A 17,370-nucleotide genomic window follows, 5' to 3' on the forward strand; every position below is an offset into this window, starting at 1 on the left:
ATTGGATCGTGAAGTCATTCCGAGTGCTTAAAGTGTTTCACTCCCTGACAGCAGTCAATGTTCTGCTAGTTTGGAGAATTAAGATTTCTGACGAGCAAGAAGATGGAAAATACAGAAGCTGAGGCTGAGCCAAAGACAAATCAGCATTCAATAAGATAACAATCCTAAACACACAACCGGAGAGCTTAGTTTTATGGTAAAAGCTTTAAGTTCTTGTTTTTTTTTTAACTTGACTCGACCACTGGATGTCAGTCCTGCTGAACTCCGATCAACTTCCTGAAAGGACAGATGACAGAGCGGCAGCAGCTGCTCCGAGAGGAAGTGAGAAAACACCTCCAGGAAAGATAACATCAAATTTATCTTTGTCTAAAAGCTGAATAACAAGACAGCTGGGTTTCTTCTTTGGTTCATATAGATGTTTAACCTCTCACCCAAGAGCTTCTTATTTTAATTCTGAGGAACTTTGTGTGATCACAGATAATAGCACTTAAAATATCTTCACTAATAGTACCTTTTTGGTACTATTAGTTAGCCTCTTGTACCTTCAGTTTAGCATTATCATCTATCAGTTTATGTCATTACTCTGTTATAGTTGTCTTACCTCTGTATTTCAAATGCCTCTTCTTAGAGGGAAGTTTATTGTATTAGATCAAATTTACCTGATTGATGTTTTTCTGTATTTGATTCTGTTGTTTGTTTCTGTGTTGTAAAGCACTTTGGATCGCCTTGCTGCTGAAAAGTGCTATATAAATAAATTTCACTTCACTATGAATAAAATCAGTTCAGCTGTTTTCTAATTAAAACTATTCGGGTTACTATAAGTCAGATCACCGATAACCGGTTGTGTCGTAAAGCCGTTTCTGTGGGTTATGAACGCATAAAAAGAAAAAAAAAACAAATAAGGTAGGCATTTTAAATATTTCTACTCCAATGTTAGTGTGGAAGCAAAAAACCTAAATAAGCAAATCGTTTCTTACGACCGTCACCGTTTGGATTTGTTAAACCGGAAAACCGAAGAATATCCTGGATAATTTGGAGCGTTAAGGTGTCAGGCTCGGGTTTGTGACCCAATTCTCAACAGGGATTTCTCTACTACTGTTTACACAGACTAGACACAACAATAAAACCACTGTAGATATAAGTTTTTGACCAAACTAGTCATCTGTACCCTGTGGTGGCAGAATAAACACACACCCGTCTCATAAATCAACCAGACCTGAGGGATCCATTGTTGGACGCTCCACAGGTCTTTCCAGGACAAGAACAATGTGCGAAGTGTCAGGCAGGTGGATTTCATTTTGTGGCTGTTTCACAATGTTTAATTTGTTTTGTGGATAGGACTGATTGGAGTTGCATACTGTAGCATAAATCAAACTTGATTTGTCCCTGTGGTGAAACTAAATTAGACAATGAGAGCCCGGGATCATTAAAGAGAGAGTGTGAACGCTGCTGGCTGGAAGTCGTATAGCTTGAAAATAAATAACACAACAAAGAAACAATAAAATCGCAGCCTACTCAGAGGCCACTTCATTGGGAGAGGAAAAAAAATGAGAACAATGAAAAGGAGACTGAGGGAAAATATAGCATAATAACCTGTTAAAATAAAAGCCATCAGGGGAACGCAAACCTAAAAAAACCACCCTTCTCAGGAAGCGTACTGTAAATACTGAGTTGCAGTTGTGGGGGACTCACTTCCATTGTGCCGTGCAGTGAGCCGTAACGGACCTGATGAATTGACTCTTAATTCTTTTAACATGCAGCATAAAACACAGGCCAGCTGTGGTTCTGGCAAAGCGCCACCACAGAGCCCAGAGTGGATCGAGCTGTTTGCAAGCAGGCCCGGATGATACATAAACTCCATCAGAAGCCTGAGACTGTGAGGGTCGCAGGAGACCGTAAACTGTTAGAGGAGGGGTCAGCAGCATCGGATCCGTGACGACGCCACGTACAGAGCTGTTCCTGCCACCTGTTCAGGTTGAAATGGGGCGCTTTAGAGATTTTTGCAACAAAAAAAAACATGCGCTTCGTCGTTTTTGTGTGAGGAAACGAGATCAAGAATTCTGAAAAAGGCTGCAAACCTCGAAAAATCACATTGTTTACCTTCAGTAATCCAGGAACAAAGGTGAGGAACTTGGATAGGAAACGTCACTTTGTTTCCTGTGGCCTTGATCAGTCGTTTTTTTTTTTAAAATCTTTCTGAAGGTTTTTCTTTGTTTGGCTGCTTGTTCGTTCATTTTTAGTCCAGTTCAGCACCGACCCGACAGAGGACCTGAGAGCTACACCGTCGGCTGTGTGTCGACTTTTCTGCTTCGTAATGTTGGTCAAACTGCAATAACTTTGCTGTTTTTGATAGATTCAACAAAAGAAATAGGAGCAAATTGTGGCTTTGTGTTAAGTTGCTAGTAATGTGCCTAAAAATCCAATTTTAAGTTGGTCCTTTGTGTTGTTTGGTGTTGGCAACACTGGTTTATTTCTTTAGCTTTAGCCTGAACAATTCATCGGAGTGAGTGTTTTAACAAACAATAAAAATCCTCTGAAAATGGTCCGGTACCGGACTAAACATGAGTGAAAAGGCAGCTATAGTTTTAAAGAAAAACGTAGAAAGTTCAGAAAGATGAAATAAATACAAGAAATCCTGGCTCTATTGGAAGCAATGTGTATAAAAAAAACACTTTTAGTGTAATATAAACATTTAGAACATGTCAGGCTGCTGTAAATCAAGTGTCTGTGGGGGGATAATGAATCAAATAAAGGCACTGACGCTGGAATAAATTCAGGCGGCACAAACAGCAGGCGAATGAGGCACAATGCATAAAATAGTAAATGGTTTTATTCTTTTTTTAACCATGCCACTGAACACTGACGCATACAGAGTTGTGCCTGAATCCACACTGAGAAAACACTTCCACACACTGTGTTACAAAGCTGTAATGAAGAGGGATTTTACTGCACACATGGCAAGAAGAACAACCCTGATTGGATGCCAGGTCGAGCTTTGATCTGGTCCTGAGGTAGACAGACAGTGACATGAACTAAACAATGCTAATCACATCCTTCTAGGACACATCAAATAAGACAGCTGCATTATCACTACATACAAAGATCAAAGAAAAAAAACCCTTTTCGAACAAAAGTGCTTTGTTTCTTTTGGTCCTCCGAGGAAATTCATTTATAGTGCATGTTCATGTAGAGTAGGTACAGTGAATGTGTGTTTCTTTTTTTTTTTTATTATTATTTTTATGGCACTGAGTGTTGTTGGCCATCGTCGAAGGCATTCGCGATGCCCACAGATGCCAAGATGTGCTATACACACAGTTTTCATCCAGAGATGTCAGTCCATTGTCAGTTTGAAGGAAACAATTTCAGACAAGCGTGTACCTTTTTTTTTTTTTTCTCCCTCTCTCTCTCTCATTTTTTTTTTTTTGAAAAACATCAAAATTGCTTGGAACTTGCATCAGATTATCAGCCACTATCACAGTATGTTGCTTCCTGTTGCAATGTTCAGACAAAGTGGATCTACATGGCGGTCTATTTTTTTATTTTTGAACAATAAACAAACACCCAGAAAAACACCTACCGACAGCACAGACCCATGTACTCAAGCACATCAATGCTCTACCTACAAAAGAGGCATAAGGGAGGGGTCTTCATCAAATCATATAAAACACACACATCGGGATGTTTGTCAAATTATACCAAATGTAAACAGATAGCAAATTACCGTAATACAAAAATACAACATGTTTAACTCTATAAGGCCCGTTTCAGGCTCACATAAGAGAATCACCATGACAGTTTGTACGTTACAGCTACACTACGACTGACGATAACCTGATCATAGTAATCGAATGTCAGAATTTTCTCTGTTTTATAAAAAAAAAAAACTTCTTTTCACGTTTCGTTTTCTACTAGAAAATTCTGATTCAGATTTCCAGATGACATTTATATATAAGCAATGATTTAAGAAAAAAACTACACTTAAAAGCCTTGTGGAGGCTTGTCACTTTTTTTTTTTTTTTTTTTTTTTTTTTTTTCCACACTGTTTGACCATGAAAAAATTGTGACGTTCGTTACAAAATAAACCTGCCGATAGCTGAATCATTTCCAGTGGATTTCAAGCAAACAGTGGAAAGATGGTGGTGGAGTTGGGGGGAGGGGGGGGGGAGGTAGAGCTCGCTCTACTAGAAAACATCCCAAGAGAGACAGACCGTGTGATGAAAACCAGCACGTATTTGGTAACGAATAAACAACATATAAATAGCAAAAAAAAACCTTATTACGAGAGCAACTCAATGGTGAGCGAGCTACCTCGAATCAATAAACACCCGACTGCATGAGAGACAAGGCAATTAAAGAGATCAAGCTTATGAGGTCAGCCATTCAAGTAAAACATGCAGCAAATAAACAACTCCAAAACAAAAATCAAACCGCATGGAAAACAACAGCAAAAAAACCCAACAAAAAACTAAGAAGTCACAGGAAGTTAGGAGGGAAAACTTCAGCCAATCAAGCCTTCGTGGAATTCTTTTTAAAACATCTGCTGCACATTCTCAGCCGAAGACCCTGATTGTTTCAGCAGCCGGTCAAAACGCTCCTGCTACACGTGAAGGCAAAGACTCGGATGGCGTTGACTTTTCACCACAGTGAAACACATTTTCGACAGAAACAGTGATCAAAACTCGGTTTGTGTGCAGGAGGGCTAAATTAGTTAAATCATCAGAAAACGGTCAGCTTTTATTAAATTAAAGGAAAAAAAAACAACTAAATATTGGCTGCTTTTTTTTTTTAAATCTCAAAATGTCAGAATTCGAGCTTTCCGCAAACTGAATCTCTTTGGATTTGACAGTTCTGTTTTAGCGTGTTATCTTACTGCCAAACTGTGTCTACTTTAGAACGATCGTCACCGACTGATAATTAAACTAATCATTAGTTGCAGCCCTAATAGGTAAACACATTTCTAGCCTCGTTCAAACATGTCTCATTGTCGGGTAAAAACTTTACCTCCAGCAGAGACAAATTTACTCAAAAACAAAAAGTAGAATTTTTTTTTAATACCCCTATAGAAACAGGTTTTCCTTCAGCATTAAAACCAGCAACACAAGTTTTCCCCCAGTAGAGACGGTGTGTGTGTGTGTGTGTGTCAGACTGCGGGTCCAAGTCCTGCTCAGACGTAACAGACGTACAAGTAAGTTTTTTCTATCCTCCAGTCGGCCGGCACCTCCTCGGGTTTGTGGCCCTTCATGTGCTTCTGCATGGCAGCCAGGCTCGGGCAGAAGTCCTGGCAGATGGTGCACTGGTACGGTGAGGCGCCGTTGTGCGTGCGCAGGTGCTTGATCATGGCCGAGTAGTCTCGGGACCGCTGATGGCACAGCTTACACTCAAATGGCTTCTCACCTTAAAGCAAGTTGAAAGAAAAGTGGCGTTAACCTTGAGTGGCGTGAGTCAACCCTCGCTTCCGTTTTCAGTCAAACGAGCTGCTTGTGCTCTTAAAAGCAGCCTCTGCATCAGCTTGCTTTTAATTTGGCGCATTGGCAACCAGAAATACTCGGAAACTCGTCCTAAAATTAAAAAAAAGGAGGGCTTATTTTACAATTTATACTTATAGGCAAAGGTGTAATACACAAATGAGGTAACCACAGGGTGTCACACTTGAGCAGCAGCAATATCCTGAAAAAAGAGAAGCCGAAACTGAAAATGAAAACTTACAGATGGCTAAAGATAGCTCATGGATTTTTCTTTGAGAGGAAAATAACTAACATGGGCTCTGATTTTATCCCTTTCCTTAATTTAGGAATGTGCTTCGTTCATTGGAGGAAAACTTAAAAAGTTTGCTTATTCTGACAGCCATACTCTGACACCGACATGATGAAACAAAAAAAGAGACACACTGGGAGGAACCCCCCCCCACAAATTCTGCATTTTTAGGCATTTTTAGGCACCGGTTTCCACCTGTTGAGGAAATATGATAATAACGAAATAAAGAGAATCTCTCAGAGTCACTTTTGAGTACTAAGCCTGCTGCAGATCTTCTGTTTTTCCCAGTGACACTCAGAAAAGCATGAATGACTCCCCAGTCGGCTTCTGTCAAGAAAAATAAACTCTTTAAGTCTTCATGTGACTGCATTTATATCAGTGATAAATAATTATTTTGGGGGCTGTAAGAGCTTTTTTGCGTTTGTTGAAACGAATTGTTTTGATGCAAATGGTTTCGTAGAAGTAGTAAAGCTCTAAAATACTAAAAGCTGAGTCAAAACAAAAACACGACACATTCGAGCCATGTCCATTAGTAGCAGTTTATTGTAAGATTAATTGACAAACCAGGTAAAAACATCTCTAAAGGGATATTGAAATTAAAATGATCTCGTGTCACCTCATTTATAATTTTGGCACAACATTTTCCTAACATTTTAAGGCCTCCTTTTTTTTTATTCTGGCTCTCCGACTGATCCAGTTTCAGACCATTGATGTGCTAGACTGGATCAGCCAGAGGGTCAGTGGTTTTGAGTTTGTGAGCCGGGTGCCTGAAGAGAAGCGGGGGTGCTGCTGCGCCACAGCCGACTGAGATCAAAACATTGTGTTTATGTGAGTGGAACAGATTTATTGTTTTATTTGAAAAAGAAAAATCTATTTAAAGTAAGTAAGTAAACACATACACACACCTCAGTCATGTTGCATTTATAAATGACAAACATTTTTCAAATTAAGAGTTTTTTTTCTGTTACAGGGATTTAATATTAAGACAGTTGAGGTTAATCTCTCCCCTGAAGTGTGTAAATGTGTAAAAAAAATACTAGTTTGATTAAAATTGGGATTTTATTTAGTTTTTAGCTATAAAAATTACATTTTAAGAAAAGCTGTAATTCTAGTTTTCCTTAACTGAAAGCCCAATGAGAAGACTGAAACATTAAATGCTTTATTTTGACTGAATTCTTTTTTTATTTTAAGAAACTGACAGAAAAAATGGCCGTCTTGTTGATGTAAACGCTTTTGTGTGATATGTTTGCTGAAAACAAAACTGAAAAACCTTTACTGTGATTGCATATGAATGCATTTAAATAATAAGTGGCACTCAAATGATGCATTGGATAATTACAAGATACTCATTAAGATTAAAACAAAGTATAGTTAAAGGCCTAGCAGGAAGGAATGCATATCACCCACTGTCTTCCTTTGTTGCCGTTCTCGTTCAGCATGTGTTCAGTGGGTTCTCCTTTCTGAACTCACCTGTATGGACACGGTAGTGCGTCTCCAGCTGGTGCTTCAGGCTGAACCTCTTGCCGCAGCCGTTGCACTCGTAAGGCTTCTCCCCCGTGTGGATGCGTTTGTGGCCCCTCAGCGTGCCGTCATCTCGGAAGCAGCTCCCGCAGAACTCGCACTCAAACGGGTGATCGCCTGGAAGCACAGTCGTGTCACAACAGCCAACTCCAACGCCAACCTGAGACAGTTATCTATTGTTTGGAGCACCGAAGACCAACTTTATTCTTGGCATGCTGCGTATGCAGCTGCATAGGTCAAACTGTCACACAGGCCTTTCCAAACATGCTTATCAAGCAGAGGAGTAATGTTCTCTCAGACGTCGCTAATGTTATGACATGAGGACACTCCTCATGGCTGTCTGCTAATAGCTAATAAAAGTCCTCCAGACATGTGCTGCTCTGTTCTCTATACTGTAGTTAATCTATTTCTCTCCTAAGCCGAGGGTTTGACTCATCTCCAGTGACCTATGTGCCTCATTATCTCAGTGTCCACAGCAACAACCAACTCAGAGGATACATTGCTCTCCTCATTACAGGCCGATTCTCCCCAATCCCCCACCCCACTGTGGAGCAGATGACATTTACAAAATGTTACTTCCAAGCAGAATGGCATACAAACAAGATACGCTGCCATGGCCAAAACTCCCTTCACTTCTGTCTCCTCACATCAATTATATATTTCTCCTGTCTAGACATCAAGCCGTCTTGACAGCTGGTAGTGTTATTTAAGGTAAGAGAAGAAAAGGGGACATCTTTTCAGTAAATATCTCTCTGTCTCCTGCGGCACTGAGACTCACCCTCAGTAGAACACAGAGACAAGTCATTTCCATTTGCTTTTCCTTCAATATTTATTTGGGTTTCCTCTATCATTTTCGGTGAACCACACATGAAGTGACAGCCATGAATTGCAGAGGCCCGAAGGCTGTCTAAGAACCCAAAATGTAAACAGGATGAAATTGCCCAAAATATGCACCGGCCACAAAGGTACAGTGCTGTCACTGGAGAGGTGAGTCATCTTATAGAGAGCGAGAAGGAGGAGTGGGAGAGGATGCGTGCAAATCGACTAAAACCTTACAGCCAATAACCTGAGGAAATTAACCCACATACAGAAATAAACACAGCTGTCTTTGTCTCAACATATGCGTGCGTTTGACACCAGCATGTTCATGTTTCCTGACAGCAGCTGACACCACAGACAACAGCGGCGGCGCGAGCGATCCCTTACCCGTGTGCGAGCGCAAGTGCCTTTTGAGGGTCGTGTGGCTGGGGAAGGGGCGCTCGCAGTGGCTGCAGATGTAGCTGTGCATCCCTGCATGGACCTCCATGTGCTGCTGCAGGGCCTTCTGGGTCTGGAAGCGCTTTGCACACAGCAGACAGAACACCGCCATGTCAGTCCCTGGAGAACGCACAAGACACAGACGCGTAGTTATTTCAGTACCATACACAGACAGGGCCTTAAGTGGGGAAACTGGGTCACTTCAACTTTGTATGAGTCCTCTGAGGGAAAAGCTTCTTTCAAAGAGCAAGTGCCTCTACCTAAACTAACTCCCCTAAAAGCCCAGAGGCGCTCCGAGTTGCGAGTTTTTATACATTCTATTTTAAACCATGAAAGTGATTGTTTTCTTTAAGAATTTTTCACACAATGCACAGCATGCCAATCACACAATCAATGGCTCCTTCCTGGTGTGTTAGATGTGTAATTATTCTCTTCATTCCCCATCAGGAGTCAGCTCCAGCCTGTGAAGTCCTCTGTTTCTGTGCTCAAAGAGCAGCTGATAGTAGCTCCCCCCTAAATGATGCCTACACTATGCGCTCTGTGCAGAATGTTAAGTAGTGATATCAAGCCATTAAAGGCAGGACTGCAGGAAAAAACACAATCCAGTTTAATCCTGTGTGTGACCTGGCATCTCTTTGGGGCTGCTTTCCTGTTGCACAGAGTGTGGAGAGGAATACAGATAGGGAGTCGCTGGCAGGGTAGTTTAAGTCAAAATGGCTACGTGAAGACGATCCATTGGCTGTCATACAGTCGAAGCTTGATCTACAGGCTATGTATGCCAGAGCTCAAATCCACTCGGGCAATTCGCACTGATGCAAATTCATATGTGTGTTAGGACTGAGGGACGGGTTAATAAGCAGCACTGACATAATGTGCATGTCCTAGAGAGTGAGGCTTTAATGTGAGATTATGAGGTCCTTATTTCTCTGTCTGCTCAGGTTGCAGATCATTTACAATGTGAGCAGGTCCCATTGCTCCTGACTCAGATTCAATCAGACATCTCCAGCGGAGGATCATTAGTAAACAGAGGACTGTGCCAGCACTTCATTGGAATTCAAGTGGGGTTGCTGTGTCGCATTTAAAATGCAGTCTGATGAGGTCCACTAAATCAAATCATTTGTTACTGTTATTGAAGTGCCTTGAGGCAACTGGCAATTAAATTGGAATTAACGCAGGGAAAGGGATACAGCACACTCATACTAAGAGGGAAGAGTGTCAGACACTTGCTTTGGGTTCAATCAAGTTAGCAGACAGACAAGCCTGTTCAAAGCGGGGGGAAAAAAGAAACAAATCAAGCAAAATAACATTTTAAAGGATTGAATCAAACGCATTCATAGATGATTGTTTACTAATCCATACATCACAATTTTCTCAAACAAAGCAAGACGTTTAAAGACCTAACATTTTGCACTTTGCAAAAAGAAACAAACAAAAAAAAAACAGACAAAACGGCTCCTTTAAAATCATAGTGCTTCCTTCTGAAGCCTAAATAAAACCTGATGATTCACAGTCATTAACAAAAAAGAAGATGGGATGAAAGACTTTCCCTGATCCCAACAATCCTTCAGCGAGGCGATCCAGTGGAATGACCCGCACCTGTTTGGAGGCTTTAGCCTGTGGACTTTTGCACAAAGAGCGCACAATAAGGTTCAGGCCCTCATTGACCAAGCCTATTAGTCATAGGCTCCACACACAACTCATACAATACCTGTCTTTATGCTGCTGCCTAATGACCAAGACCCTTTCTCACCCGTGGATCACAATATTTTAGTTGTAAACAAAGGGCCTTCAATTCTCACCGCCTCTGCACCCCTCCCCACTCCCTGCATCCGCTGACCATACAGGAAATCATTCAACTGTCTAAGCAGCTCCGTTTTCTGCCTGACTCATACCTAGCTGCTGCCATTTCCCTTTGCAACAGTGAATGCTGGATAATGAGCCATCTCGAAATGGCTAAAGACATTTAAAAAGCAGAAAAATGCAGTTTCCCTGTGACCTGTGATATTAAACTTCCTCCACTTAAGTTTGTCTCCAAGTATTTGCTTTGGCCAGCAGGGGGAGTGCTTTCTATTCCAGTGTGACCACGTTACTGCAGCTGCAGGCAGAGCAGAGCCTTCAACAAACTGAGCAGCACATAATCCACTTTGTAGACACATCAAAGCAACTTTAATTTCACTCTTTTTATTTATTAACTTTTTATTAACCGTGTTGTGTTGTACATGCCTGTTTCGGAGCGGCTCGCGTACTTTTCTCTGTCGGCTGTGAAAGTTTAGTTTCTGTGCGGAGGTAAACCGTTCCTCTCTGACACTCGCAGACATTCACACACTTGATCCTTCTGTCACCGACAATACTGAAACTTGAGAATAGAAATGACAAATATTCTGTCACAAGAATCTCACTCTTGATCTCAGGTTGACACACAATGACAACAGCTCAGCAGTCGTTTCATTCCGCGCCACTGACGGCTGGAAATAAAAATATACCAAATGATGTCTTGAAGTGTAAAGGAAAACCTTTGGAGCCAAAGGAGTGTTTGTGTGCGTTAGTGGTGGCATTTCGCCTCACTTCGCTCTCTGTTAACTTTTCAAACAAAAAGGTTTTTGCGGTCGTCAAGTTTTTTGGTTTTTTTGTTGTTTTTTTTCCAGTAGTAAGAAGTGCAGAGGAGCTTCTTTATGAGAGAATGAGCACTAAAGTTGGCTGCCGTTGCCCCCTGCTTTCTCACCCCTAACCACACAATGGGCTTGAGATTTGACCTTTCTGAGGCGCAGGCTGACCCCGCTGACCTCTGCCCCTCAGTGGGGTAAAATACCATGTAATCAATGGGTTTTCTCAAAGGCTGGAGAGTTGACTGAGCATTGTGTTCAGTGGGAAGGGGCTTTAACAGTGGGAATAATGATTTTCCTTTAAGCAAATCTGCATTTACTGTGTGCATTACAGCACGGAGCTGCTCGCCTAATCCATGATTAGGTCAAAAAACTGAGGCCGGTTTAAGGTTCTAATGCTGTCTCCATTAACACGGCATGTATGCTCATGTGATTTAACATGGTCTTCATACATCTGCCACTTATTCAGTCCAGCTGAGGTGGGAGCCAGCCAGGCTCTCACGCTGCCTAAGAAACAAAACCATGTGTCCAGGCAACCAGATAGGATCATGGTCCTCATTGGGGTGAAGTGTTCAAGCTAATCCCTTCATTCACAAATAAGCGCAGCCTGTTTCTTTTCATAGGGGCAAACAAAAGTTTCCCACCCTGAGAAATGGGGAGTAAACCCACTCCAAGTCGAACACAAACCAGATCAGTTATAACGCATAACCTGTAAAAATTCTCATCTCTGCTGATCCTAATTTTTAGTGTTCGGGGCCCACAAACACAAAAAGAAATACAAAACTGACATATTTTATTTAAATTAGCAATAACTGAATATTTGATTACATTTCTTTTAGAATTTGATCAAATAAGTTAATAGTTTTAGCAAAATTCCATCTAAAAACACCTAAAAACATCACTAGCTGCCTTCCTACGGAGCAGTTTCACATGGATTTCACAGTTTGTAATGTTACATCAGATCATGTCCACTAGTGTGCAGTGTCAAAGCACAATAAACTCTGTCCTCAGGCTCCGCTCAGTGTACATACAGTGTGTGCGTGTTGGCTCACTGCAACTGTGTCAGCCAGTTAAATATAAACAATCACACAGGCTACATTATGTCCGAGCCCTCACATGACCCATGTGCACTCATGCTTATTGTATGTGTTCATGCAGACGGCTCCACAGAGATGTGACTACAATCACACGCACGCACAAGGCTACAGTACCTTAAACAACCCCGGGCGCTTATCAGCAGACTGCTAATCTACCCGAGTGACGAACAACCGACTCAATAATTAATGCAACAAGAGATGCGTTGCTTGTGTTTAAGCACTATTCCACAGTCCGGTTCATTGAGGTCAAACACAGCTTTATGCGCCTTGATTCCTAGAACGTTAACAATATTCTATACAACTATCATGGATCCACTGCACATAGAATGACAGGCGATCCTGATGCAAACACATACCGAGGGCGAAATGACCAAACACAGCTGAGTTCAGTTCAGTTTAAGGCTTATAGGAATTAAAACGTGGTATTACCAGGAGGGTGCAGTGTGATGACGGACATGCAATTAGGCGAGCTAAAAGGTCTGCATTAAGAGGGATGCATTAGAAAGCCTGGGCTGTATCTGAATAGACTACAGGACTGTTTAATTAGGGTTTGGACAGAAGGTAATATTATTCACTTGATGAAGCAGCCCGTAATGTGTGGAAACAGTGCAGCTGCTGTGAGTACACAAAGACAGCGCTCTTATGGCCAGTTCCTAAAGGCGAGGTGGCAAAATGGTCAGCCAGCATATTTTGATGTACATAAAGTTGATTTCGGCGTGTGCTGTGGATACGTCAGTCTTCCAAAATTGAGAGCTTGGAGCCCCCCCGAGTCCTGACTTGGTTTGTGAAACAGACCCCTTTGTTGTGAGAGCAATTCGGAGACAGATCCATTCTTTTATTTTGGGCACTGACAACTAGGTCAGAGGAGACTATGACAGGGCTGTGGTGAGGAGTAAACAGCAGCACATGATGTTGTTTTCCTCTTATTCCTGGCACCCAACACCAGCAGCAATCCTCTTGCCCTCAGGAACCCCCCCCCCTTTCCCTTCCCACAGCTCGCCCCCTCCTCTCTTTGATCTCTAACTTCAGCAACCCACGGCCATTCACCTTTGACATATCAAAACAGCTAAAGAGATTTCACTGTAAACTTGTGTTGCTGCCAGAATTACCAAATTGCTGCAGATTAAGATCTCCCAGAAGTAGCATTATATCCCCTCCAGAGGACACGGACAGTGTTGCAGCTGCTGAGGTCTGACAAGTGTTAATCTGCTAAGAGGAAACTCATTTGGCTCACTGGTTATGTCACATGGCAAATTAAAGCAGAAGCAGCACGAATCCTGCAGAAAAAAAACAAAACAAAAAAAAAACCCTGTGTTTTCAGACTAAACAAACTGCAGGTGAATCCGAAATACATTTGTGCGTTACACTGAACCATTTCCACTCATAACCTCAACACAGCTGATTAAATTACCTGCCGCTCATGTCATAGCCTGTGCGAGTGCGTCACAGCACACCGAGCCGAGATCATTACAAAAATAAGAGTGTAATGCCCTCCTGTACCCTGCTCCGGATACGCTGCCAAGCTGAAACCGAGCTCTGGGTGTTTACAACCCTGAGAGATGAGGGTAGAAACTTCTGGGCATCGTTAACACCCCTCCATGTCCACATCCATTAAGTATTCATACTGTGGGTGCCACCTGGAGTTACAATTACGTGCCAATGCTCCTGAGAGGGTTATCACCTTTCTCTGACAGTAGCAGAAAAGGTGTGGATTCAGACACTGTCGGTCATATGTAACGTCTTTTTTCTTTTTTCACTGCCAAGCCTGCAGAACAGCAGGTTTCAAACTAGAGGGGTCGACAAAATTATAAATCCATTGCTTCATAATCCTGAATAATGCTGACAGCTGATAAACTTCTTTAAACACCCAAACACAGTTTTAGTGAGAAAAGAGATAATCTGCTTAAAAATCTTTATTTGTTCTCTTATGCTTCAAAAAAAAAAAAAAAAAGAACAGTAAGAAATGTTAAGAGAACTACTTTTAGAGACTTAACAAAAGAACTTTTCTGTCAAAAAAAAAGCCCTTAAAGTTTTAGGACTTGGTGAATCTTTAAAACAGATACAGAAAAAAAAGATTGCCTGTAAAATCCCAAATATTGATTGAAAAGAGGAGAGTCAAATGTGAGGACTGATGAGAGGACTAATGTCAGATGTTTTTGGTTATTGAAGTAAATTGTATGGAGCAATTATAGTGATGAAAATATATAAAACATAAGGTGTTTAAACATGTTTAAAAATATTATTAGGTATAATTTTCCGAGAGTAGGAAGAAGCAAAGGTACAAAAAGATTAAATAAAATTTAGAATCTTAGCTTCTGTTCTGCTTTTTTTTCCTCACACGTTCCTCACAGTGTTACTGAATAGTTTATTTGAATTTTTTTCTTCCTTTTCTTACTTTGAACTAAAGAAGGAAATCAGTGAGATGGAGAAGCATCCACTGTAAGCTTTGCTTCAGCAGTCGCTCTTCTTCGAGCCGTGTTTTTGTTTTGTTTTTTATCTTTTATTTTGAGTCTTTTTGGACATCTTTTATATATATACATATATATTAATTACAGTTGTCTGAAAAGAAATGTAGTTATTTTAGTGGTTTTCATCCGGTGTGCATTTATGGCTTCTTTAATTTTTATCCATTTCTTTCACTGCGTGTTCCTGAAAAGCTTTTTTAAATTTTAATAACGGCTTCAGTTCCTCAAGCAATTTAGTCCAAACTCTTCAGATTCGATATATTTTAAATCCAAGTTTGTGCAATATGGATTTGAATAATAATAATAAAGTTTTATTGACAGACAAACAATGGAAATAAACCTGATACATTAAACTGTTTTCTGTTTATTTTTTCTCATTTTATCAAGTGAAATACAAAAGTGTTGTTGTGCGTAAGGTAAATAATTCCACAGCTGCCGTCAGGAGAGAGGTGAGGATAGTATGTCTGTGAAACTGTAACGCCGGCTCTGTAAAGCTTTGGCGAAGTGGCATTCGGTGGGTCCGGGAGCCAGGAGATATTAGTGGGTGATATGTGAGAGGACCTCCCACCTCCCTGTTGCTAAATTATGGAGCATCATGACAGGAACAGTTTAACCCCGCCGGCATGACAAGCAAGTTCTGACCCATGATCGCAAGTCTCGTAGTCACGGCTTACTCAACAGCCCACTGCATGCTGTCCAGGTTAAACATAACCTGTGTGTGTGTGTGTGTGTGTGTGTGTGTGTGTGTGGAGTGTCAGAGCATCTGATTTTTAAATACCTGTGTGTGTTTGCCTGTGGGCTTCCAGAGCTTCCTCCGAGGAGAACGTGGCCCCACACTGATCGCACACCAGCGCCTCTGCAGGAGCTGTAGGTGACATCAAACTCATCAAGATGCATCTTGATCACACATCAACACAAACACTGCCCGACTGCTATTGTAGTTAATTTACGGAGAACGCGAGGGGGAAAAAACGCAAAAAAAGGAGCCACCAAAGCGTGCGGCTGGTACGCACTTGTGCTTTTCAGGTGTTAACAAAAGGAAGCGAATGCACACAGTACAAAAGGAGCAGAGGAAGGTGCCATAAAAACACAACTGGGGGCAAACAAAGGCACCAGACAGGGTGCAATGGCCCTTCTTCCTGACAAAAAAGAGCAGAGCTGAAGAGTTTTATTTACCGTGGCCTGTTATCAGTCTCTGAACAGTGAGCAGACTGTCTGCCTGAGAGGCCACAGAAGGACTGGGTGTTCTCTGTACAGCAGACGCTTCCCGCCTGCGGCACATCGCTTTATCACCAAATAAAAAAAAAGAAAAAAAACACACACACACACACACACACTTCAGAGTCAACACCCCAAATCCCATCACATGGACTGTAACTTCAGTTCCCAGGTCACCTCTGGAATGCCCTTGTCTGTTCTGATGAAGACATGAAAGAGACAAGTATGCATACAGCTTGCAGAAATGTTCGGTCCTTGTTGTGCACTCACCTCACACCTGCACACACAGACGCACACACGCACTCGCACACTTTCTCCGTCTCTCTCTCACGCAGCTGTTTGGATGTGGGTTGGCTCTCACTGAGATGTAAATCGGTTGCAGATCCATACTGGCCCAGGGCTCATTCACTGATCTATTTTCTGCTCAGCTGGCTTTAAATGAAGTTAAAATGACTCATTAAAACACCCACAAGCTTTGGGAACTCTGTGCGCTACAGCCTAAATGTGGTCCTCTTTCAACTCTTACGATGCCTCTGTGCTCAGACAGTACGCCACTGTTCCCAGAGCGGCACGAAAATAACAAAAAAAAAAAAAAAAAAAAAAAAAAAAAAAAAGCCTCAATCTGCTCATTTCTAAAAACAACACTTTTTGAAAACAGCCCGTTATGATTCGTTTTGTTCCGCAGAACAAAAAATGAAAACTGGGATGAGAGTAGTCGTGTGTAGTAGTAACAGTGGAGCCGTGTTGTAGATCCTGATGCTGTTTGACGCTGTCCAGTGTGGTGTGTGTTGTGTTGTGAGAGATTGTGTGATAAGGGAAGAAGAGAACATAGTGCATTGTCTTGTGCAGTCAAAGGCACGGAGTGTGCTCTCATCCATAAACCATCAAACTGTCTCCAGACACGGCTGCAATCGTCCTCCATCAAAACACTTTGTCTGGCATACCAAAATAAGAGCCAGCATCGAGCTGAATACCAAATCAGCCCATTAGAGCGGTGGAGCACTCGCTCCTTAGCAACCAGCGGGATCTAAGGCTGCTATACTGAAATACACAGTGACAAAGAAATGAGATCCACATCTCTCTCTTTTTTTCCAGTATTATGGGGTTGACACATTGGATGGGGAGAGTTTATGCAAAAATTCAAATTCGGTTAAAGGTGCCGCTGTTACGGATGTCACTGTGAATTGAAAATCAAAGCGTACTGTGAAGGTCTGAGAGTGATGCAAAGCAATGTTTGTGTTTAGGGTTGTGCGGAGGGTACAGAGGAGGAAGAAAGGGAAGACTCAGGTGAAGTTTAAAGCAGCAGCTTCTCTCTCATCTGTCAGCAGTGTGTCATTCCTGAACAATCCTCAGAGAGCAGGCGGAGAGGACAGGGACTTTGCCTTGTCTGTACACATATTCAAACAGAGGTTTCTGTTTTAGTTTCATTTTTAGTCTCTGATTCCCCCCCCCCGC

At 41.8% G+C, this 17,370-nt stretch overlaps 1 protein-coding gene across 1 annotated transcript in view; it reads right to left on the reverse strand.

The window, feature by feature from the left end:
• Positions 1-3,161: 3,161 nt before the first annotated feature.
• The window catches only part of zbtb16b (zinc finger and BTB domain containing 16b), a 19,817-nt gene continuing 5,608 nt past the window's right edge, over positions 3,162-17,370 (reverse strand). Inside the window, exons 4-7 of the mRNA XM_017428315.3 lie at positions 15,476-15,562; positions 8,482-8,652; positions 7,225-7,392; positions 3,162-5,394 (exon numbers count right to left, since the gene is read on the reverse strand). Coding sequence (XP_017283804.1) covers positions 5,165-5,394; positions 7,225-7,392; positions 8,482-8,652; positions 15,476-15,562 — 656 coding nt within the window. The 3' untranslated portion in view covers positions 3,162-5,164. The remainder of the gene's footprint in view (positions 5,395-7,224; positions 7,393-8,481; positions 8,653-15,475; positions 15,563-17,370) is intronic.

The sequence above is a fragment of the Kryptolebias marmoratus genome, linkage group LG2 (genome assembly GCF_001649575.2).
Source record: "Kryptolebias marmoratus isolate JLee-2015 linkage group LG2, ASM164957v2, whole genome shotgun sequence".
NCBI lineage: Eukaryota > Metazoa > Chordata > Actinopteri > Cyprinodontiformes > Rivulidae > Kryptolebias > Kryptolebias marmoratus.